Source organism: Pleurodeles waltl, chromosome 10 (assembly GCF_031143425.1).
Source record: "Pleurodeles waltl isolate 20211129_DDA chromosome 10, aPleWal1.hap1.20221129, whole genome shotgun sequence".
NCBI lineage: Eukaryota > Metazoa > Chordata > Amphibia > Caudata > Salamandridae > Pleurodeles > Pleurodeles waltl.
In genome coordinates, this window is record NC_090449.1 from 133,385,752 (window position 1) to 133,409,241 (window position 23,490).

The window sequence follows — 23,490 nt, forward strand, 5'->3', positions numbered from 1 at the left end:
CAGAGCCATCTGCCCTTGATTTGATAGCACAGCGAAGAAGAGAGAAGCCAAGCAAAACTTCACCTCAGTCGCTATGTCTTCCTCCATGCTCTCTGCCTGACTTCGAGTTTGGTCTGCAGATTTTCAGTCTGTCAGATTTACAAACTCTGTGAGTGCTGCAAATTTAGGCCCACAGTTACTAACGTTTTATGCAGCGCAGCAAGGGATACCATCCTGCACAAAAACAATCCTATGAGGCAATTTCCTTTTTCTTTGTGTGATGCACGGATAGAAAGAGGAAGCATTGAAGAGAAATACAAATATTTTTCCATGCTACGCCAGTCTCGGGTAAGAGCACCATTTGGGCACAAACCCCGGGGGTTACAGGCTTTCGTAAATCTGGGTTTTGTCAAAGTTCATGGGTGTGTGCACAGGACAGCCCATGCTCCACCCATTCAATGCCTCTTCGACACATGGTAACACCAGGCAGCCCTATGAGCTGCATTCGTGTTTTTTTTACTAAGCCACGTAAACGGGCTTTGTGTAAATCCTGACATATGTTTTGCGTTGGGGTGAGTTAAAAATGATGCAACCCCAACACAAAATATTAGAAAATCTGTCCCTTAGTACTAACTGCGGGGGCCGCATAGGCATCTCCACCAAGGTGGCTATATCGCCCAGGGAACGTTCGGAGGAGAAATGTTTTGGTCAAAAGTCCACTAACATCTATCAGTGTTGGTGGAAATACTGCAAGCAATTGTGGGTACTGGGGATGTCCCCCAAACTGTGCCTTAACTGTCATTGCCCACGCAGTGGGTTCCATAACATGCAGAGGAGTAAATCTTAGACGATTGGGAATACCATAGTGACCTTTTCATCAAAATCTCCCAACATTTCCGTGAAAATCGTTCATGGTGGTTAACTAGTGATCCTGGATTGGGCGGTTGTTCAAGTCTGTATCTGGCTGCTTCAGAAATGGACCTTGGTGGAGGCGATATTGAATGTGTAACTGTCCTCCAGAAATATGGCTTTTATCTTGTGTGCATCGAAGAAGGTGGGGATACCGAAACAGGTGCAGATGGGACTGACACTAGTTTTGGCAGATTTTCCCTTACCACAGTCCTCTAAATCATGCTGTTAATCTAAACATAACCTTTTGAAGGCTTTTTTCAAGAACTTTTACAAATTCATGCTAAGCAATGGAATAAGTGTGCTAAAACTTTGCCGGAAATCTAGTTGTCTTCGAACACAGTGCATGACATTGTTTTATTTACCTTTTCAATTAACATAGAATACATTTAAAAGCTGTTTTTTTAGGAGCCTTAATGCCAAACCAGTTCATAATAAAGAGAAGGTCCTAAACTGGGATCCAATACAGATTCGTACAGCTTCTGTGCCCTCGACTTATCAGGCTTACCTGTCAATATTGTACACTACATAATGGATTGTGAGGTCTTTTGCTTAAAGAATAACAATTGCAATATTGATGTAGCAGCTACTACCATACTGTTCCCACATATGAACACTGAACATAATAGCTGTGCTGTTGACTAGTTCAGTCCTTCTGCATTTAGAGATTGTGAAAGGATGAACGATTGTGACAGTCCTTCTGGGATCTGAAGCAAGCAGCTGTCTTGCCGAGCTATCACACCAACACACACTTGTACGCATGTCAGTGTTAATGTGTACACGCTCCAGAACGGACTCCTTTTTCATAAATGTTCATAAACAATAAAAAAAAAGATTTCATAAACAATGTATATAAATATACAACTGCATCAAATAATAATGTGGACGCACTCAGTGTCTCTCAGTTTTCAATGTGTTCATTTTAAAAATGTGTGCCCTCAGCTGGAAGAGTCATTTCCTGCTTGGCACCGTGGTATTTGCAGATCATCAAATGTAAATTCGAGCGGAGGAAGTGGAGAATGCCAACAGGTGCTCGCACATCAGCAACAAGTGTGACGCATGTTAAATCAGAAAATAGTCATATATATGCAAAAAAATACGTGTTGGCTGTTTTGCTGTATGGACTATTGTTGCAATTGGTCATCCTATTTGTGACTTTGACCATCTAATATAATTTGGCTGTTTGGATACATGGACTCACTGCACATGTAGTCTTTGGGATTGAAACTCTGATTACCCATCTACATTTATAATAAATTTTGAAAAAGTCATCTTCTCGGACCAGACATCTACCTTATTTCCTTAACATCATCTGGATCTACGATACTGGTGTGCCCTGGCCATTTCTCTTTCAGATCATCAAATGTATTTCCATTCATTCTATAATTACAAATCCTAACCAACACTCTTGTTTCATCTTTTTCAAAGTCTGGCGTCCAGCCTGCACTTAAGTGTGGGCTAGGGACTAGTAGGTCTGTCACTTGTAGCTATCCTTTTATGCTCATTATTTTCAAATGATTGAAACGACATACAGAATTAACAAGCATTACCAATTCTAATAGGTCTGGCGTTCAGGTGTTAATGCTCACAAACCGTTCTTGTGCATGCCTCTGTTTGCATGCATTACACATAAAAGCCAGACCTGTAAGCTTTGCCAATGCCTGTTTTTCTGAGAAGCAGCCATAGCTCCACCTGGCATCTCTAGGCAGGCAGATGCTTGTGACACATGTTGATAAATAGGTTTCATGGGGTGCCCGTTAGCTCCTGTCCTGGAAGGTGGGTGACAGGATGTGATAATCAGAAAGGATACAGCCTAGTAATACTAACCAGGGCATGACCTATGGTCTCACTGCAGTAGTCCTCAAAACATGGCCACTAGCCACTTCGGACACCTGTCAACATAGAATCAAAGCACGTAGATGCACCTGTTGTGTGGAAGCATACAGCAAGGCTAAAGCTGCCATCTTTGCTTGATCAGAAGGATTGCAGGCGATTCCAGACCTCCATAGATCTGGCAAGTCTGCTATTGCATGTCAGATCCCATGTCAGTGAAATTGATGGAATGCATGAGCACAGGCCAGACTCTACCTCTAAGAGTGTGCTGCATGACCAGGTCCCTGCAGGGAAACAGAAAGCGTGCTCTATCGGCTGACGTAGGGCTGTAGAGTAGTAGACTGCTACAGGGGGAATTTGACTAGCATTCAGTTGATGAGTGGGACATAAATGTAGTCTCTCTAAAGTACAATCAGGTGAAAACATCATCCTCACCAGTTGTGTAAAAAAGTCCTAAGGAGTTCTCAGTAGCTGGGTTGGTGATCCAATTACCAGCCGGTTGTTACTCGGTACCAGAGAGTGCTTCAAGGGTTGTTGCTCCAGTGCTGAGCACCATCCCTGTATTGACTGCACCCTCCATTTGTGCTGGTTGTGTTCCATCCTAGAAGCAAGTGTTGAATGTGCAGAGGTGATGGCCACAGATGAACTTTCTTGCCTGTCGAAACTGCACCACCCAATGCACCTCACACAAAGTGGCTAAATGCTGTCACTCACACTGCTTGACACATCACACACCCATTGGTTGTCTAGTGGGCTGAATTAAAATGTGTATGGCTGTCAGCAGCACCAATTATCAAACAGGCCTTACCCTTTGTCCACTGTCTGCTATTCTGTGAGCTGATCCAAAAACGAATGACACTCCAAGTATGGAACAGCCAATCTAAAGCCTCTCTCTGTCAATTATTATATAATACATAGGATTCTGTAATCCCTATATAAAGGCCAGGCTCTAATTTCGTTATAATAGTCGACTTGTGATGTCTATAAAGATGCCAGAACTGAACTATTAAAAGTTATTAGAGTCGAGCCCTGACATCACAAAGCCTGCTGCCTGAGCCAGCAGCTGAGGTGAAAGGCAGGTCTACTCAAAGAGCATAATTGAAGCAGCTGTTTAAAGCAAGGAAAACGGAACATTGCTTTTTTCTCTTCTGCTCCATTTTTTTACCTTACAAAGTCAACCAGAGAGAACATGTTTCTTTTTTTGCATTCATTAGACAGTTAAAGAAAAGCAAAGATTGTGTAAAAGCATGCAGAACGAGCCTTGCTTTTCTTTAACTTTTTTTTTTAACTGACTTCTAATGAACTGTGTCTAATATCTTTTTACCAACAAATATCAAACAGGCTTTTTGATGTGTTTTATTTTGCACTAGAGGTTCTATTTTTTCCTCATTTTTGCAAACATACTCTCTCTTTCATATGAAAGAGCTACAGACCAAGGTTTTAAGCAGTTTGTGGGAAAGGTGATGGTGCGACCATGTATTAAATGGCATTAAGTACCCCCCGGCCGTACATGATATGGATAGTGCAGATCACCTCGGAGTTCCATAACCATATAAAGGATCTCGGCCTTCACCCTCCTTCCTCTATATGGTTATAGAACTCCTCAGTGACTTGCAATATCCATATGATCTACAGGGAGTACATTATCCCTTATTTATTGTGTATTAATGTAAAAAGTACATGTGCTAGACTGCAAAGCAATTAATGAAACAGTTACACCTTGCTATCTAGCTCACCTTACTGGGCACAAAAACACTCTGAAAGAGGAGAAAGCAGAATTAAGTGCGCCCACACCACCTTTTTTCATACTATAAAGCTTCACTTCCTTCTGTTGTCAGCATTCTTTGTGATTCTGAGGCTGGCATCCTTCACTAGGAGAGCAGCAGCCTTGCAGTTGCCTTCTGAAATTATTGAAACTTATTACAAACTAGTAGCACTTGCCCTTAAAATGTGTAGAAATGACTGCGAGTACAGAGTTCTGATAAAAATCTTGGATAAGATCTCACACGTGTCAGAGAATAGTATTTAAACATGAAAACTATTTAACTACATGTAACCATATAACAAGCAAGTAATGCGGTGAAAAAAATCACTCCTTGCTCGCTCTCTAGGGTTACACACTCTGAGTGTTGCCAAAACATTGTTAGTCCGATGCACCACCATAACTTTCAGTTTTCCCTCTATTTAATACTAGGTCCCTCCCACATATGATGCACTGATGCAGATGGAGTATCTCGACATGGTTATCAATGAAAACCTGCGGCTCTACCCTCCTGGCGGACGGATCGAAAGGGTCTGCAAAAGCACTATTGAGATCAAGGGAGTAACTATTCCAAAGGGAGCTGTGACTTTAATCCCAGCCTATGTTCTACACCGGGACCCTGATTACTGGGAAGAGCCTGAGGCTTTCAAGCCTGAAAGGTAGCGCTAACCTTGGGGCTGGTGGGAAGTGGGGAAGATAGAATTGCAGAGGGTGAACAAGAATTTTAAATATTTTTTATTAATAGCATGGAGCAAAACTAACTATAATGCGTTGTCAACAGTGGAGATTTGCATCGGCCATTATCTAACGAAAGTAAAAAACAAATAAACAAACATTTTAAAAGAGCATAGTGCAAAGAGGTAGCACCTAAAAAAATATTACTCCAGTAATTATTATATATTGGAGTAGAGTGTGTGAGATTATTTGTTGTTGTGTTCATGAACCCAGGTCTCGGCTGTGTTTGCCTTAATAAAATTAGCACTGATCGTTACCAGAAGGATGCATGCACCGAACATAAATTTGAAAGGAACCTAGGCCAGATTTATAAGGCCCTAGCGCCACCTTGTGCCACATTAGGATTTTTTTTTTTACGCTAATGTGGCTCAACGAGGCAAAAATTGACGTGCCACATTTAGAAAGTGGTGCAATTCATGAATTGCACCACTTGGCGACCCCTTGCGCCACATTATTCCTGCACCACGCATAATGTATGCAAGGGGGGCGTTCCGGCATTAGGAGGCCCGCAAAAATTGCGCAAAGAAATCTACAAGATTTCATTGCTCCATTTTTGGTGTAATTTTTAATGGCTCCTCAAAGCAGGCGTTAAAAGGACGCATTCATTGAACTCAATGGGGCTCCTGGCACTTTGCTGCACTAGCGTAAAAATTTTTTACGCTAGTGCAGCAAAGCACCACAACAGCGTAAAAAATGTTGATGCTATCGGCCTCACGTGCACCATGGTGCTCCGTATTGTAAATACAGTGCACTCATGGTGTCGTTAGGTGGTGGTGGGGGGACTGATGTGCCAGATTCTTGTCAGTCTGGGCCCTAATGTTCTTAAGATGGGTACAAGGTGTTACCGTTGGACAGCTTTGACTTTTGGAATCATAGCTGGGTGTATCACTTCGGGGGACGTCTTCCGAAAGGGCAATCATTTTTTTAAAGTATCACTTGTTAATCAACAGAACCGAGCCTGCTGTAAAAAAAGTTTTTATTAGAACATAGGGTGCATCACAAAATTATAGGTAAGCCGCAAACATTTGTGTGGAATATGCATCCGCTAGTGTGATTGACTTTTTGATCACTAGACACAGTGCTTAATTTGAGCAGGTGGTTACCAGTGGGGGCCACCGGCACTTATATTTGGGCACCAGCTCTTATTTTCCTAATCTGGTATTTATGAAGTACAAGAGAAGGAAAAACACAGAAAGAGGGACGGTAGTGGAACAGGAAGAAGGCAAAATCATCACAGAGGAAGAAAGGAGGAGCCCCCAAGACAGAAAAAGGGGCATGGAGTGCCTGTTAGGAGATTAAAGACTACAAGCCTTGGCATTTGGTACACCAACTTTATATTCAGTGCAAGGTTTTAGGCACCGGAGTCCCTGGCAACGTATTTCATCTTGCCTGAGCTACAGCAATTCATTGCACTTCGGCCTACCTAAATATCTCCTAAAGTGCCTCCAAATCTTACAATTTGCTGCAGCTAGACTTCTCAACATCTGTTGTCATCACTAGATATCTGGTGGATGTTCATTGGATCGAGCTGGTTTGAAGGCTCTCTGCCCAGTATACATAGCCCTCCACAACACAGACCTCAGCTATTTGTGTAACTTGATTAACTGCTATCAACCTGCCTGCGCTCCCCTCTGCTTGGAATCTGACCAAGATTTCACATCAGCAACACCATACAAGTGGGAGGCTCCTACAGCTTCCTGGCTCCTATGCTACGGAAAATACTTCCCTTAGACTTTTGCCGTTTTCTTCTGAATCTGTGCACAGAAAGAAATGTAAAACCAGGCTATTCACTCATTAACACACTTTACTGTTGTCCAAAGTCTAGTGATTTAGCTCCAGGGTGCACCACTGTGGGTAGCAGATTGAGACTGGTTTAACAGGACCTTTGGAAGGATCCTGAGGTTGCAAGGATGAAACAGACAATAAGGCAAGACTACTGCTAGGCAGGTCTGAACTGGTTTATAGTTAGGACAGTCAGATGTTGCTTGGCACTTATGCACAGGGGCAGGATTCTGAAGGTGAGGAAGGCACTCACGGTACTACCACAGCAGCTGTGTGATACATGCAATCAAGTAGGATTGGATATCTTTGGTCTCATTTGTGTGGGTGGAAGTACTCAGAAGTTTGTTTTTGGTCCTGTTAAATCATGTTTTCAGGGTGTAAATAGTTGTGGGCCTAGATCTTTGTCTTTCATTTAAGGATATGCTGCAAGAAAAATTGCAGTGCTTTGTTACATGAGGGACAGAAAATAGTGCAGCACACACTGTAATAGGAGTCACCGTATGATGATGTTATGGGCGCTCGTCTAAATCTGGTTGTTACGTTAGATGGAGAACTTTGCGATGTGGCGCTAAGACAAAGTTGCAGCGTCTGGTGTAGGCTTTAATCTGGAAATACAACCTCTGTAACAAATTCCCATATGTCACCTACCAGCATAAGGTAAAACATGTAAGATGTGTGCTTTCGGTTAGGGCCCAGATGTAATATACAGATATCAGGCGAGATACCTCTTGACTTGTTGCTTTTGCCTGCCTATCTTTGACACTAAGATTTGGGACAAAGCCAGATCAAACTATTTTAATATACCTTGCTTTGCACTAAAAACCACAGTTTGTGTTCTAGCCTGCCACCAATACAACCCCTCAGACCCCCACCCCCCATACATTAGCAGTGCATGACACAAAGGCGTTTGGGCACTGTGCCTGAGCTAACTTTCAACACAAAGTTGCTCTTCCAAGTGAAAGTTGATTCCTAGCTGGAGTTTCTGGCACTTTTCGACGCTTAGTGTTGCACAAGCATCTGCACATACACTTAGTTAATCTGGACCATAGTTTCTTAACAGCATTACTACATCTATGGTTAAATCAATGGAAGAGGTATTACTCAGAGATTGCCATCCTTCTACATTGAGGGTTAATAAAGTCCGATCAGCCTCCTGATAGAAGAAGGATTTTTGGGGGAAGAAATGGCATAGTATGTAAGACTATGTCCTTGTGTCATCTGTAGATCCCAACTCAATGTACAACACTGTCCAGATTGATCAAACAGGATAAGAAGAGTTATGGCTGATACAATTAGCTACTGAGTCAAGAGGAAAGAGAGGAGCGCTGACAAGAGTTTGAGTGTGGAAGTAAGGGGTAAGGTTAGAGGATGGTACTGTTAGGAACCATGAGCGCTTTGCAAGAAGGTGGAAGATGAAGAAAAATTGTGGTTTAATATATTGTGAGAAGGGAGGAGTGAAGGGAAGCAAAGAAAAACTATGTACCATTCCCTGATGATTTCTCGCCCTTTGCTCACCTAATCCTGTTTGTTTATGTTTTCCCTCGTGAGGAAGTATATGTGTTTGTCTGAGTTTGTAGGTACCATAAGTTTGGTTGTGTAAGCAGGGAGGTGTGGTGTATACTGCCTAGGACTTAGTTCAGTTAGCGGCGCACCAAGGTAGACACCAAGATAGCAGCACCTACTCCTGTGTTGCTGTTTGCAACCCCGTCCTTCTTCTAGTGACCTCAGACTTCCTGCTGATCAATCATCATTTCTCTTTGTAGTTAACAGGCTTTACGAATCATCTGAAAACTGAGCTGTGAAGTGGAACAAATGGACTCAAATGCAATGGAATCAACTAAAAATATGTTGTAATGTCATGACTCAGCAGGCATTAGGTAGATCATTCATTGTTTATATGTAGGTTAAACTGTACAGTGTCAGTGACGTAGAAAACTCAATAGAATGAATGTAAATATGTATGTTAAAGCACTTGAACGTTACAGCGATACCTCCCTGAGTTTAACTCTTTCTTTTAGAAATTTGTATTTTATTTCGGGGTCGGATGTTCTCGTTGTTCGTAAAGCTTACAACATGACTAATATTTAAAATAACATTTCTCAGATGTTTCCTTCTTGTCCGCCCTAAGAGGAAATGAGGAAAAATGAAACAAATTTAAAATATATATTTGCATACAGACAGCATCGGTCATTTTAAAGATAATCTGTCTCCTCAAATAGGTTCCTGATTATCTAAAACATACCTCAGTACATTAAGGGAACCTTTTTGACATGCAAAATCACTTCATGTGATTTAATCAGGTTCAGATGTCCTGTGATGTCATTAGGCATGAGATCACTTGCACTACACCTAAGGAGAACTGACACTGCTCGTCTGCTGTCTACTAAAGTCAGCCACCATATCTCTGGGTCCCTAGAGGTGGAGATTGTTGACTGTTCAGTTAGTGCTTTGCCCAGTGGGGTAAAGATGTGCAGTGGGGTCTGTCTTGTGGCGTACGTAATAACTCAGTCCACACTGAAGAGTGCCCGGCTGCTTCCTATTTTGAGACAAATTACGTTTTTAAAAGGCTTTCTCATGTCCATTAACCCATATATATTTGAATAGTGAAACTAGATACGATCTTGACGCCCATGCTAAGGTGTATAAGAGGACTGTGACGCAATTTCCTCTGACTGTGTAGTGGAGGATGCTTCCAGGGTGTGCTTATGAAAATTAACTGGACTCCGAAGTACTTTCTTGTCTACACATTTGATAATTGCATTCTTTATCTTCATTTGTAGGTTCTCTAAAGAGAACATAGAGGCTCAGGAACCTTACACCTTCCTGCCCTTTGGAGCAGGGCCCAGAAACTGCATCGGTATGAGAATGGCTCTAATTTCTATGAAAGTCGCCTTGACCATTGTGCTGCAGAACTTCTCCTTCCAGCCTTGCAAAGAGACACCGGTGAGAGACCAAACCCCTAAGCTAATGTCCCAAGAAGTGAATCTCCTGATTGATGGCCATGCAAGTAATATGCTTCTGTTGCTGTCTGTTAAAATGATAATAGATACACTTACGCTTTCTCTGGATGATTATGTGAAAGTGAGTGTGTGTGTGTGAGGGTGAGAGGTAGTTCAGCCATTTAAATGCCCTGCCGCCTATTATATAAAAAATGGTTGATGATATGAACCATAAAGCCTGCCACTCAACTGAATGCATTGCTTTTGGTTGTTAGCCCTCTCTTCCTAAACCAATGTTCTCCACACCGCAAGAAAACATTTGCATCATAGAAACTTACTGCCGGATCATGCGTACATTTCCTTGGATTAAACCATTGTTTGCCATCAATGGAAAACAGTATGCAAACCAAGAGATACCTGAAGAGAATGGTGCAGCTTCGGATTAAATCTGCCTTTATTCCACATTTTTATACCTTTATTGTATGTGTTGCTGACCCAAGCATAGGTTCTTCTGATATGAAGGGGTATATGTGTACGCAGAACTACCAATGATAGGAATGTACATCTCTACTGAAAATTCTAGATTAACTGGCAGATGGAATTAAGCCCTAATTTTTTGTTTCTCATGAGTTGGAGCAATTACAAAGTTTTTGATTAAATCGCAAACATTTTTAAAAAATGGCAAATGTGCTCCTATAGAATTTCCACCTACTTTGAAAGTCATAAAAATTGTACGAGTGTGTTAACGCGTCCCTTTATGATAATTTATTACACATCAGAACTCGTTTTAGGCCAATGAATCTTTTGACCCATTTGAGAGACACCTTACGACGAGATAGCTAATCAATATGTCAATCAGTACGTCAATAATGTCATCAATATTTATCACAACAATACATTTCACTTTAGTTAAAGACATTAATCAATTCAAGACACCACCATGACCTGACAGTCATGAATAACCACACCAGTTTTAGTAGAATGTTATGAGTTTTATTCCCTATTGGTTACAATTCTAAAAGCAGATGTGTTAATCTCAAAACCAAAAACACAATAGCATAGTCACAATATGGCAACTCTGATAAGATTTCATTAAGGCAAAAATCGCGAACATTAGAACATAACATGCCGTATACATAAATCAACTTTAGCAGAGTGTCATCAATGCGTCAGTTCAACAAAGCATAGATTCAGTTGTTTGTCTATTTGCGTCAGTTTAGTGAACACCTACCCTAGCCACTAATTAGCATTGGCATGTTGGGCTTCATGCAAAACAATTTAGGACACCAATTTGGAAAACATCTAGCTATGGTCTCTGTCAAAAGTAAGCAGTTGGTACCTAGAAAGGAAAAGCAAACCGACAAATCACAATTTCATTGTCATAGTTACCCTCCAAGGTTTAGGTCAGCACTCAGGTTCAGTCTTCGTCTTCAGGAAATCAGTCGATTCGCCATCAGTCAAAATCTCAGCTCCGGGAAAAGGGGGCACTTCCCTCATAAGGAGGTAAAGTGTAAATGGGCAATCTAAGGAAGAAGATGGTTTTAATAAACCAATCAGTCACCAAACAGAGTGACAGAGTTTCTGGATCAAATCAATAGCATTCCCTAAAACCTCTCTCTGGCTCCCCGGGTCACGAGTTTTTATCGCTTTTTCGTTGTACATTCCCCTAAAATTTCATTGGTCCATGGTTATACCCCACTATCTTTATCCAGTTAGAAAATAGAATATGTCATTAATCTTTCACCCCATATTAGTTTACAGGCATTTTATTGGTCCATATGATTGACGTCGTCAGAGGTAGCCCGTCCGGTATGATTTCATCCTTCTGTAATTCTTTGCACATCTTTTGGTCAGTAGCTCCATTGTCTTCATCGGTTTAAACGACCTTGTACATTATATTAGTCTACACTGTTGCCTTTCGATTAAACATTTCTACAAGCAGTATGAATTTCATGAGAACGGATCCACTGTGGTTACATTCAGCTTCTAGTTTGAAGAAAACAAGAGGTCATGTCCTTTCACGAGTCAGCACACTGCACGTTAGAGAAACACATTTAATATGAGAGCCAGGCAGCTAAGCTTCGGCTCATGCTAACTTAAGGCCTACAAGATTTATTTTAGCGTAACTTTAATAACATAATCATTAATAATTAGTGCAAACCATTCTTTAATTCAAATATTCATAGGCATTAGTAAATTTTTATTAATCCACGTATACATTGGCGGCCACTCCCCGTGGTCACATTTTAAGTGCTCGTTTTAGCAAAACAGGTTAATACATCTTCTATATGGCATTACCACACATTAGTTCATAAACATTTCATGTTAATATAGATTTTATAAGCTACGCTCTCTCAAGTGCTAGCAGCACTTTTGGGAAGCGGCCACTGTTAATGTTTTCATTGAGTGCTCACATGTGCAGGGCACTTCATAATTCAACAATTTAACTAGTGTGATTTTCCAGTTGCACAAACCGGACAAAAAGTGATACTGCAGCAGAATTGTAATTTTTCCTCACAACAAAAATATTTTTGTCACGGAGGAACCTCTTTCCCTAGAAATCTCAACTATTTATAAGACTGGGTGTTAACTTCCATCTTCCTTCCTGTAAACACAATTATTCATGCAATTAACAGGAGTAATTTTATATGGCTTTTGAGATGGATAACAACTGGCAAACTGTTACTGACTATTCACAAGCTTAAAAGTTTGTTGACGCTCACCTACTGAGGGTGATTCCTCCCAGGAATGCTTACAAACCTGCTTCTAGTACCAGACTTGAAGAAATGTAAATTACTCCTTTCCTGCAGAATTTCTGTGTGAGCAAATCTCATTTATGAGTATGAATAAACAGCATTTTATATTATTTTAAACAGGAAGGCGATTTTCTTTCATATGTGACGTTGAAGTGCATTTAAATTTGCACTTGTGAGGAACTGATTTAGAGCGTGGCAGGCAGGGCTCTCTGTCTTTAATGTGTTGCTACTTTGCTTGCAAAACTTTCAGCCGGCACACTCTATTTAGAGTCATACAGACTGTCAGATATCCTTCTGAGGTGCTTGCATTGCCTCTATCGATAGAAAGGTTACTCTTACGACCTGACATGATAAAGGATCAAACCCTCCGCCCTAACCCACATAGGCAGATGGTCTGATGCCCTTTTTTTCTGCCTGTCACTACCAGGCAAAACCTTGTGGTGATGAACAGAAAAACAAAAATAAAGACATCAGCACTCAGGGGAAAAAAGTGGGTTTGTGGGTCATTAGGTATTTGTTTTTCACAAACAAGCTCACTTCAGAGTGTGACTTTAGAGGTGAAGCAGCAGCACCTACTCTGAAATCAAAGATTACACTTGAGCCAGAGGGGATCTCTAAATTTGGGGCCTGTGGTCCAGCCAGGGTGACGGATTAAAGTACTCTGCCACCCCTATGGACGACAGACCGCCCAACAAATTCTAAATAAGGCCCTACCTCTCAAGTAAGTTAATGATAGGGGGCGTGGCCAGGACTAGCATGGAGTAAGCCACGTGTCTAGGGAGCTCCGGGACCCAGGGCCGCTTAACCACGTCCTTGACCCATCCTGAACCGTATTTAAGCGGGGAATATGCTGCCCACTTCCCCATGACCTTGGGAACTCCGATAGGAGCCGCCAGAGCTGGAAATAAGACCTTAAACTAACTATTTTACTTTCTGCTCGTGGCGCACCCAGAATGGCGGCCGCCACCGGAGAGAGCTAGAATTTACAGTGACATTTAAAGACAGCATGCCTTGAGAATAGCGGAGACCATCGGGCGCAGAAATTGGATGGGAGAGGAAGCTGTGGTACTCCCAGAAAAGGGCACAGGAACTCCAGGGCGTAAACTCAGTGCCGCGAGGGCTCGCACGCCTAGGAGGGCAGAGGCGACCGAGCACGGCCATGGAAGAGAACAAACAGGAGAGGTATCCAACACAGTGTGCGACTCGCTGACACCGCCGAGCGGAGCCCCGGGCGCCCAGCGAGACTGGGGCGATGCTGCATCGTGGAACCTGGCAGACAGTGAGAGACCATAGAACACAACGTACAGTGAACATTCCTGTCGACTTGGCCGGTAGGAGCGAATGTAATGGACAACCGGGTCAAAGCGCTGGAAAGCAGAGCAGAGGACGCAGAAAACAGGGCAAGACGCAATAACATCAGAATCGTAGGGAGCCCGGAAAAAAGGGAAGGCCCTGACATGGTGGAATTCCTGGAGATCTGGATTCGGTCAGATGTAGCCCCAGAGGGGCTGTCCACATTTTTTGCCCTGGAAAGAGCTGACAGAGTACCCAGCAGGCTGCCACCTCCAGGGGCTCCCCCGAGGCCAGTGATAGCGAGACTTCTCCACTTCCGATACAGAGATCACATACTGCGTCAGGCACGGCAACAGGGTACCCTGACTATTGAGAACAGTAAAGGATCCATCTTCCCAGATTTCTCCTGGGATGTGCAACTACGACGAGCAGACTGTAACTCTGTGAAGTGCTAACTTCGCGACTTGGAGATCCCTTCTTCAATGCTGTTTCTGGCTAGACTCCGGGTGGTCACCCCGACTGGCACAGAATTCTTCTCCACACCGGAAGACACTTAGGTGGTCATTCTGACTCTGGCGGGCGGCGTTTGCCACCCGCCAGGCGGGAACCGCCATTTGGCCGCTACGTGGTCAAAAGACCGCTGCCGGCATTTCAACCTTCCGGCTGGGCCGGCGGGCACTAACCATGTTAGCGCCCGCCGGCCCATCAGGAAGGAGGCCTGCAACACTGAAGCCGTTCCCGCCAGCCTCTTCCTGGCGGTGAAAACCGCCAGAAACAGGCTGGCGGTAAGGGGGTCAGAATCCCCAGGGCAGCGCTGCCCTGGTGGATTCACCCAGCCGGAGGAAAAACGGCGGGAAACCGCCGGCCCCGGTTTTCTGACCCCGGCTTTACCGCTGCGGTCAGAATGGGCTTGGAAGCACCGCCAGCCTGTTGGCGGTGCTTCCGTCATTCGCGACCCTGGCGGTCAAAGACCGCCAGGGTCAGAATGACCCCCTTAGTCTTGGTTGGAATCTCACACAACATCAGACCTGACTAACAATTCGCAACACGACAAGAAACGAAGGCGTCCTAGATCGAGAAGGCAAGAGGAAACACAAAGAAGAGACCCACCTAACCCAGATGAAGTACAAAAAAAAAGACGATGTGTAGTGGAAGCGGTAGCAATGCTAGGTGAAGGAACTAGGAGATCAAACATGGCTTCACCCTCGAGCTCACAGAAAGAAGATGACCATTCTGATAACGAAACTGCGACCTCCACCCAATCGAGTGTTATCCTACCTATGATTACTTCTGGAACAGCGGATGAAATAATCTGAATAAGAAGCACAGGTACAGACTGCCCTCGCCACCGTTAAACAGAGTCATTTAGCAGAAACTTCATATGGTGAGATAGCTTGGCAGGTGAAATGCATCTTGCCTATAATCTCAAGGTCGACAATCTACATAGAAAACTTTTCTCTTACACTACCCGCTACATTAATGGATGGTGGGGAAGGGCGGGCCCGGAGGAATCCCGGGGCTTCCAACTGAGAAGAACCGAGCACACCACCCCCTAACCGCTGTGGGCCACACAGTGGAGACTATGATCATGGTTGAAACACTGCTTTTGTTTAAAAGTTTGGGCGAAGACAACATGTCCTTTGTCCTGGGGAAGGGGAGTTGGGGAACCAGTTACTTAGTTATACTGCAAAATACGCTGAGTTGCCTGGGCAAGATGCATATTTTTAAATCAAGAGGAGACTACTACCTGTCCGATGAGTGGTGCATTGAATTTGAAATTTCTCACATGGAATGTTAGAGGTATTCGCTCTATGGCCAAGTGTCACAAGGTATTCTCCTTTATTGCTCAACGGGGAATCCATATAGCGATGCTCCAGGAGACACATTTAGATGTTAAAGAAAGTCAGGCTCTCCAAAAGCGCTGGAGGGGTCGAGTCTTTTGCACCACCTACTCGGCCTTTGCTGGGGGACACTGATCTGGATTAAAGCAGGGGTACCTTACCAACATACGTCAGCCATCACTGATCCACTGGGTCGAAGTACTGTGATCTCAGGAAAACTAGATGGTAGGGAGATAACACTGGGAAGTATATATGGCCCAACCTTGATCAAGGAGCCTATCTGACCTCCTTATCAACAAAGCTGGCAAGTCACCTAGCGGGCAGATAGTCTTGGGTGGAGACTTCAACTGCATAGCAGATGTAACACTAGATAGATCCCACCCCCCTTTGCCCTCTTCCCCAACCACTAGAACTGCCCACTCATTCCGGACATGGCAACAAAACTGGGGATTAGTAGACACTTGGCGCGTCCAGCATGCAAAGGACCGAGACTATTAATATTACTCTCCCATGCATGATTTACACGTCAGATTAGATTCTTTTCTCTCCTCACCAGAGATACATAGGCTAGCACATACGAGCAAATACCTCACTCGCACATTTTCAGACCACAATCCTCTTCTCCTCACCCTGAATTGGACCGGGCAAGGGCACCAAAACTTACTTGGCGACTTCAACTTTCTATGTTAGAGGATGAGGCGTTTAAGCAATCCATTGGTCTGGCAATAGATACTTACTTCGAAACTAATGAGGGATCGACTACTTCCACGCTGGTGGAGTGGGACGCGTTCAAGGTGGTCATTAGAGGGAGATGTCTTTCTGCGGCAGCCGGAGAGAGACGTACGCTGCTGCGTGATATAGAGAAGGCTGAAAGAAACCAGAGAGAGTTAGAGCGACAATGCCCCAAGACTCCAGACTTGCGAGCACTGCTCACATCAATGCGTGACTGACAAGGCTGCGTTGTTTCGACTCTAGAACCTTCCTAACACAAACTCACGCGGAGGGTGATCGAGCAAATTTATTACTGCCATGTCTGGCGGACCCGGCAAAGAGGGGCTCAGTGATAGTCGAACTTACACAACCCGGAGGTGTTTGTATTAACTCTCAATCGGCCATAAATGATGAATTTCGGAAATATTACGCGGATCTATACACTAGCAAGACACATCCCCCCCATGAGGAAATACGGGCCTTCTTACAACATTTACCACTCCCTGCAGTGTCGGCCTTAGATGCGGCTGAGCTGGGAGCGCCGATCACGGTGCCGGAAGTGAAAGAAGCAATAGCTTCTATGGCACGTAATAAAACACCTAGCCCAGACGGGTTTCCAATAGAATTTTACTCGACCTATTTATCCAAACTGGGACCTAGACTAGTGGCGGTTTTTGAGGCGGCAGCTGAGAGCCAGACATTACCTGTGTCTGCTCGAGAAACCCTGATAATACTGCTCTTAAAACCGGGGAAGGTGCCAACGGATGTGGCTTCTTACCACCTGTTGTCGATGCTCGCAACAGACTATAAGATATTGAGTAAAATACTAGCGGTTCGACTCATGCAACACATGCCACATTTAATACACAGAGATCAGGCTGGATTTATTCCAGGATGCCAAACAGCACAGAATATACGGCGCCTTCTAGCCTTAATACAGAGTGATGGATATGATAAAAGTAGGGCGGCAGTCTTCGTTATTGAATTTGAGAAAGCGTTTGATAGTCTGGAGTGGAGATACTTATATGAGGTCCTCCACAAGTTTGGGGTGGGAAACTGTTTTATAGCCTGGACAAAAATACTGTATGCTGGACCGATGGCCAGAGTCAGAAAAGGCACCACCTCTCTGATAGCTGTAGAGTGGAGAGGGGAACTAGACAGGGTTGCTCCCTTTTCCCTCTGCTATTTCCATTAGAAATCAAACCATTGGCTTGCAAGGCTAGGGAGGGCGGAACATATGGGGGTATCACTCTGGCGGCTCAGACCCATCATATAGCATTATACGCAGATGACCTCCTGGTCTTCTTGAAGGATACAGAGGGTGATCTGCAAGGCGTTCAGGTGCTGCCAAGAGACTTTGGTGATTTATCTGGGCTCAGGGTTAATTGGCAGAAATCCAGTCTCTTTCCGACTGAGGAGGAGAGGAACCCTCCCCCGAATATAGGAGAATTACAATGGGAACCCAGGTGTCTAAAATATCTAGGAGTCCATGTATTCCATGACTGCCAGAACCTGTTCGACGGTAATATTCAGCGGGCGCTGAGGGGCATTAAGAGCTCAATGGGATTTTGGACCACACTGCCCATTTCGGTTGCGGGCAGAGTGGTACTTCTGAAGAGGATAACCCTCCCCAGACTATAATATTTTTTCACGACCCTGCTGGTATGGATTTCAGAGAGTTTCTTTAGGGACTTGGACTCTCTGATAATGGGATTTATCTGGGGGACGGGCAGGAGGAGGCTAGCACTAGCAGTGATGAGACGGGCTACTGAAGAGGGAGGACTGGCTATCCCAGACTTTGAGGCATATTACTTAGCAGGCCAACAGCAATGGCTGACCAGATGGGCGGCAGACCGTATGATGCTCGGTCACGAAATATTACCATTTACCCCCAAACTTCCCTCATTGGCTAGAGTCATTTTAGGCCTCAGCCCACCTGTGCTTCCTAGATCCCAGGCACTGGAAGTAATCCATAAATGTTGGAGACAACACCTTTGCAAGACACAGTGTCCCCGGCCCTATGCCCCCGTGACGCCAATGCGGTGCCTGTTAGAACTTCCACATAAGGGCAACTGGGGTGGGATAAAGAATTGGGAGAGGGCAGGAGCCACCACCCTGGGCGCCCTGTACGAGGTAGACTCCCTGTTGCTCTTCGAGGACTTTCGAAGCCGATATCAAATCCCAGTGGGGAACTTCCTGCTTCACAGAGCAATCACAAATATGATGAGTAAACACTGGCACACTGATAATTCGGAACCACCTATCTCGGAGATAACACAATAACTTGTTAGCGCAACAGGGACAAATAGAGCAGTGACCTACCTTTATAGAAACATAGGAACTACATTTACACTCCCACTAACAGTTCTTAAACAAAAATGGGAAAGGGATCTGGGGGCCGCCATAGAGGACAGAGACTGGGAGGAAATACTGACTTGGAATCCGAGGGCCTCTAGGAATGCTCGATTTAAATTGATTAACACATATGTCCTACATAAAGCATATCTGACTCCGGGCAGAATCAAGAAGCACTTCGGGGCCCTTCGAACTGGCTGCCCCAGATGCCATGAGGAGGGTGCGGAATTTATACATTTGTTCTGGGTCTGCCCAACCCTACAGGAGTACTGGCGTGAGATAACACAACTCCTATCTGACATTAGTGACAGAGAAGCGCTGGGTAACCCCAGACACTGCTTACTAGGGGAATATCGACACCAACCCAAACAAAAATACACTAATCAGTTCCAAGATTTAGCCCTAGTTCTGGCCAAAAGAGAGATCGCAATGACGTGGAAAGCAGCAGCAGGACCACGCGTACAAATGTGGAAAAGGGAAGTCCTTAAGAGGGCTAAAGCTGAAGAGACGATTAGGCACAGGGAGGCGCGGAAGGGCCAAGGCGCCATGGAAAGGGCCAGGGCTTAGAGCACTCTGGTGAATGAATGGGTACAGCAAGGAGAGGAAGCACTAGACGCCTGACTACTGTGAAGGACCACTGACCTGGTAGCGCAATCCCCTCGACACCACACACTTTGTAAGGAAGCAATAGTACACTCAGACAGGGACATACTGCCCACATACATGAACGGAACATATAAACTGTCAACCCACAAGGAGTTTCAGTCTTCTAGACATTTACTGATAACCAGCACTCACCAGGCACTCAAGCGACAATTGGGAAAGATGGGGGGGCGGGGGGAGGTTTGATTCCCTCGGGAAGTGGGATACACTATAGCAGCAGGCGAAAGGCTGTAAATACTATTACTCGTCATTGGCCTTACCTTAACTGAAAATTCATGTACAGTTTAAGATTTCATGACAGTTGCGATTATCACTCTGGATGATAACTAGAACATCTAATGATTAGATACACCATCTTCAAACTGCTGTAATTTACCATCATTGACTCTAAATGTCCACCCTGGGAGGAAATGTTTTGTACAGCGAATTCTGTATTGCATGTCAAAAACCAATAAAAAGATTTAAAAAAAAAAAAAAAGTAATTGATGATAATATTTGATATGCAGGGACTTAGACAACCTAAGTATAAGATGAGTCCGTGTTTTCTTGATTAGACAATAATCTTTCTAATTAGAAAGTAACCCCAAGTCACTCTAAAAACACAATAATCACTGATGTTTTTCATTTTTTGTGTTTATCCACATAACAAATATGAAACAAAAACTAGACTAGCTTGCAGCAGCGGCCGCCGCATATGTCAAGGGGGGAGGGTGACTGTGGACAACAGGTGAAACATAAAAAAAAAAGAAAAAGAACACACTTACCTCCGCCACCCATCTCCTGCCGCCTTGCTTCTCTTGGGACACCAGCACAGGCTCACCAGCAATCCTGGCGCTGCTTACATGCTAATCTTAGCATGTAAGCAGAGTCAGGATTGATCTGAGCGATAGTAACTGCCGCTCAGACACAAGCCTGGAATCTGTGCAGTTTCTCGAGCCCGGCTCGTATACAGCCGGGTTGGAGAAATCTAAGTGCGCATGTGTGTTTGGTCGGCCTCCGACAGCTGGCCAAACACACATGCGCACTTAGTGCTCTCTACCCTCCTCACCCCTCTCGTGGTCCAGCCCTGCCCCTCCCTTCACCTTCTGGCTGAGCCAGCAGATGAAAAATTATGAAAAAGAAAATGATAGCAAGCTATCATTTTATTTTTCATCTGCTGGCTCAGCCACTGGAGGGAGGCCCCTCCACCACTGCGAAGGAGCGGTCCCTGCTAGCTTAGCTCTAGAGTGATGGTTACCATGTCTACATAAGAGATCTTTACTGGTATCACTAATCTATCCGTTCACACACATCATTCTTTCATTATTAAAAAGCATATTGATGTGTTAGTCTTTATTTAAACAAAAACATTAGGCTTATTCACCTTTTGCTAAATACACAGAACAGGCACAATAAGTTCTCATACAGCTATGCGGCAAATTGCCTACAGTATTGGACTCAAATAGAAAACATCAAGAGTATTGCATGGGTCTGGGATCCTGACCAAACAACAGTATTCATCAGCTTCAATCTCTAATACATCTCTTATGTCTAAAATATGTAATCCTGGGTAATATGATTAAAGATACTAGACTGCTCTTTTCCAAATCAAATATCTTAGAGGCATCAGAAACCATTTACGTCCCACAAATATTTAGAAGTGCTAGTGTAGGTACTAGTCTAATTTCACATTGATAATGCATGATAGTGACTGATTAGTAGTGCTACCTAAATCTTCCAGTGTCCATATCAAATCCATTGTTTATTCAGCAGGACAATTAGACTTGCAAGCAAAAGAAATCTGACCCCCTGTCTCCATGCTGTATTTAGCTTACCGCAACATCACTACATAAAATGATGAAACTTTTCAAACACTTACCCCCAGTCCAAGCCAGGTCCTTCCTGGACAGGATTCAAGCATCCAGAGACCAGTTTCAGGGTATCACCCTTCATCAGCCAGGCTAGCTTGAATCCAGTGGCACGGTAAGCAGGGGGCCCATGTCTAGACATACCCTAGCCACTTAGGGCACACAAGGCAACATCACAAAATAAAATGATGGACGGAGTGTTGAAACATTTCATACACTCATCCCCAGTCACAGATCTGGGTTTACTCCATTGTTATTTTGTTTGCCATGTCACCACAGTTTTGGCCCAGCCATATGCAAATCAGTCTTGACCCTGCTCCCAATGGGAGCAGTCCAGCCCGAACCGCCAAACCAGGTCCTGCCTGGACAGGATTCAAGCATCCTTAGACCGGTTTCAGGGTATTACCCTTTATCAGCCAGGCTACCTTGAATCCAGTGGTGCAGCAAGCAAGGGACCCACGTCTGGGTATACCCTAACCACTTAGAGAACACAAAGCAACATCACAAAATAAAATGATGAACAGATTGTTGAAACTTTTCAAACACTTACCCCCAGTCACAGTTGTGGGGTAATCCATTGTTATTTTGCTTCCCACGTCACTCCAGTTCGGAAACAGCCATATGCAAATCTGTCTTGACTCTGCTCCCTATTTAGCATACCACCTCTTCAAGAGCACATCACCTTCAAAATCTGCTGCTTTACTGGCAATGCCATACTCCTTAAACACCCTCCTACTTAAGTGAAACCCCGACCAAAGCTGAAGCATCAAGAAATAGCAGAACAACAGATGTCACCTCTGGACATTCCATGAGCACAGAAAGTAAAAATATCTGAGCAAGCCTTTTCTTTCCTCTTTACACCATATGGAACAAACTACCTGAGAAGATGTACCAAATTCCCAACTTGCTGTCATTTCGCAATGCACGTTCGGTGCACATGATGTCCCCCTCCGACAGCTCCTAACTGATCCATTTTCTTTCCCTTAACTCCTCTTCTGTGTTCTACTAGATCAATGTGATTGTCTTCATGAATTCCCTAATGTTCTTTATAATTTTGCTATTTTGTTTTTGCCTGTGAAATTGTCTGTGAAATGCTCAGCTGCCCTTTTTGTAATAAGCCCTGTAGGAAGAATTGACTAAACCTCTCACCAGATCAAAACGATTTTATTGGTTCTGTCTAGCCAGTGATGGCAGGAAGCACTGCAAGACCTGCACAAGTTGCATCAGAAAGGTGTCCCAGTGAAGAACATGTCAAAGAAACATCACTTGCAGAGCAGTGGTCAATATAGAGTTAACGTCATTGTCACTTGACAGGAGGGGGACGAGAACATCCTCATAATTATTAAACACTTAACTTGGTTTGCAAAGGCATGCCCCTGCTAAGACCAGATATGATCTACCACCTCCGAGCGAAATTCTTTGTGCTCTATTGGAGGCTAACCTGACTGAGCACAGACCAGGATAGAAATTGGAAAGAGGTTGATAATGTTCATTCTGTACTGACAGATGTCAAGTTAAAGCCCCACGAGAAGGTCAGGTGTAGTCAGTATGTTTCTAAATTGATGCATGCCTACAGCTTCTCAAGAACAATTGCACAGGAATTGCTTCCTAATAAACCATATCTGGGATGACTGCTCTATTTTACATCTGCATCAGTTTCTAATTGTATGTCGAAATATCAACAACATACACATTGGGCTACTAAAACATCAAGAAGGTTAATACATACAGGTAAGTATTGATTTACTATTTTTAATTCCTCATTTATGTACCCTGAAGATATATGTCATCAAGGTACATATTTATGAAGTTAAATAAAATAAACATATATTTACATATGTAGATTTACCTCCGTGATATTTTGGTCCACGTTATTTTGGTCACCATATTCTTGTATTACGGTATTCTGGAGTTCATATTAGGGATATATACCAGGCATATGATGGACATTTAAAAGGTCAGTGAAAGCCTGGAAAATTAAATTTGCATTTTTTGTGTTATGCTGGGTGTGCCAATGTATTCTTGGTATGAGGGAACCCATTTCTATCATTCACATACCATGTATCTCCTCTCAAACCTCACTAA

At 43.8% G+C, this 23,490-nt stretch overlaps 1 protein-coding gene across 1 annotated transcript in view; it reads left to right on the forward strand.

Moving 5' to 3' along the window:
* Positions 1–23,490, forward strand: part of LOC138261217 (cytochrome P450 3A5-like) — a 120,848-nt gene that overhangs the window by 92,785 nt on the left and 4,573 nt on the right. The window contains exons 11-12 of the mRNA XM_069209972.1: positions 4,916–5,142; positions 9,781–9,943. Coding sequence (XP_069066073.1) covers positions 4,916–5,142; positions 9,781–9,943 — 390 coding nt within the window. The remainder of the gene's footprint in view (positions 1–4,915; positions 5,143–9,780; positions 9,944–23,490) is intronic.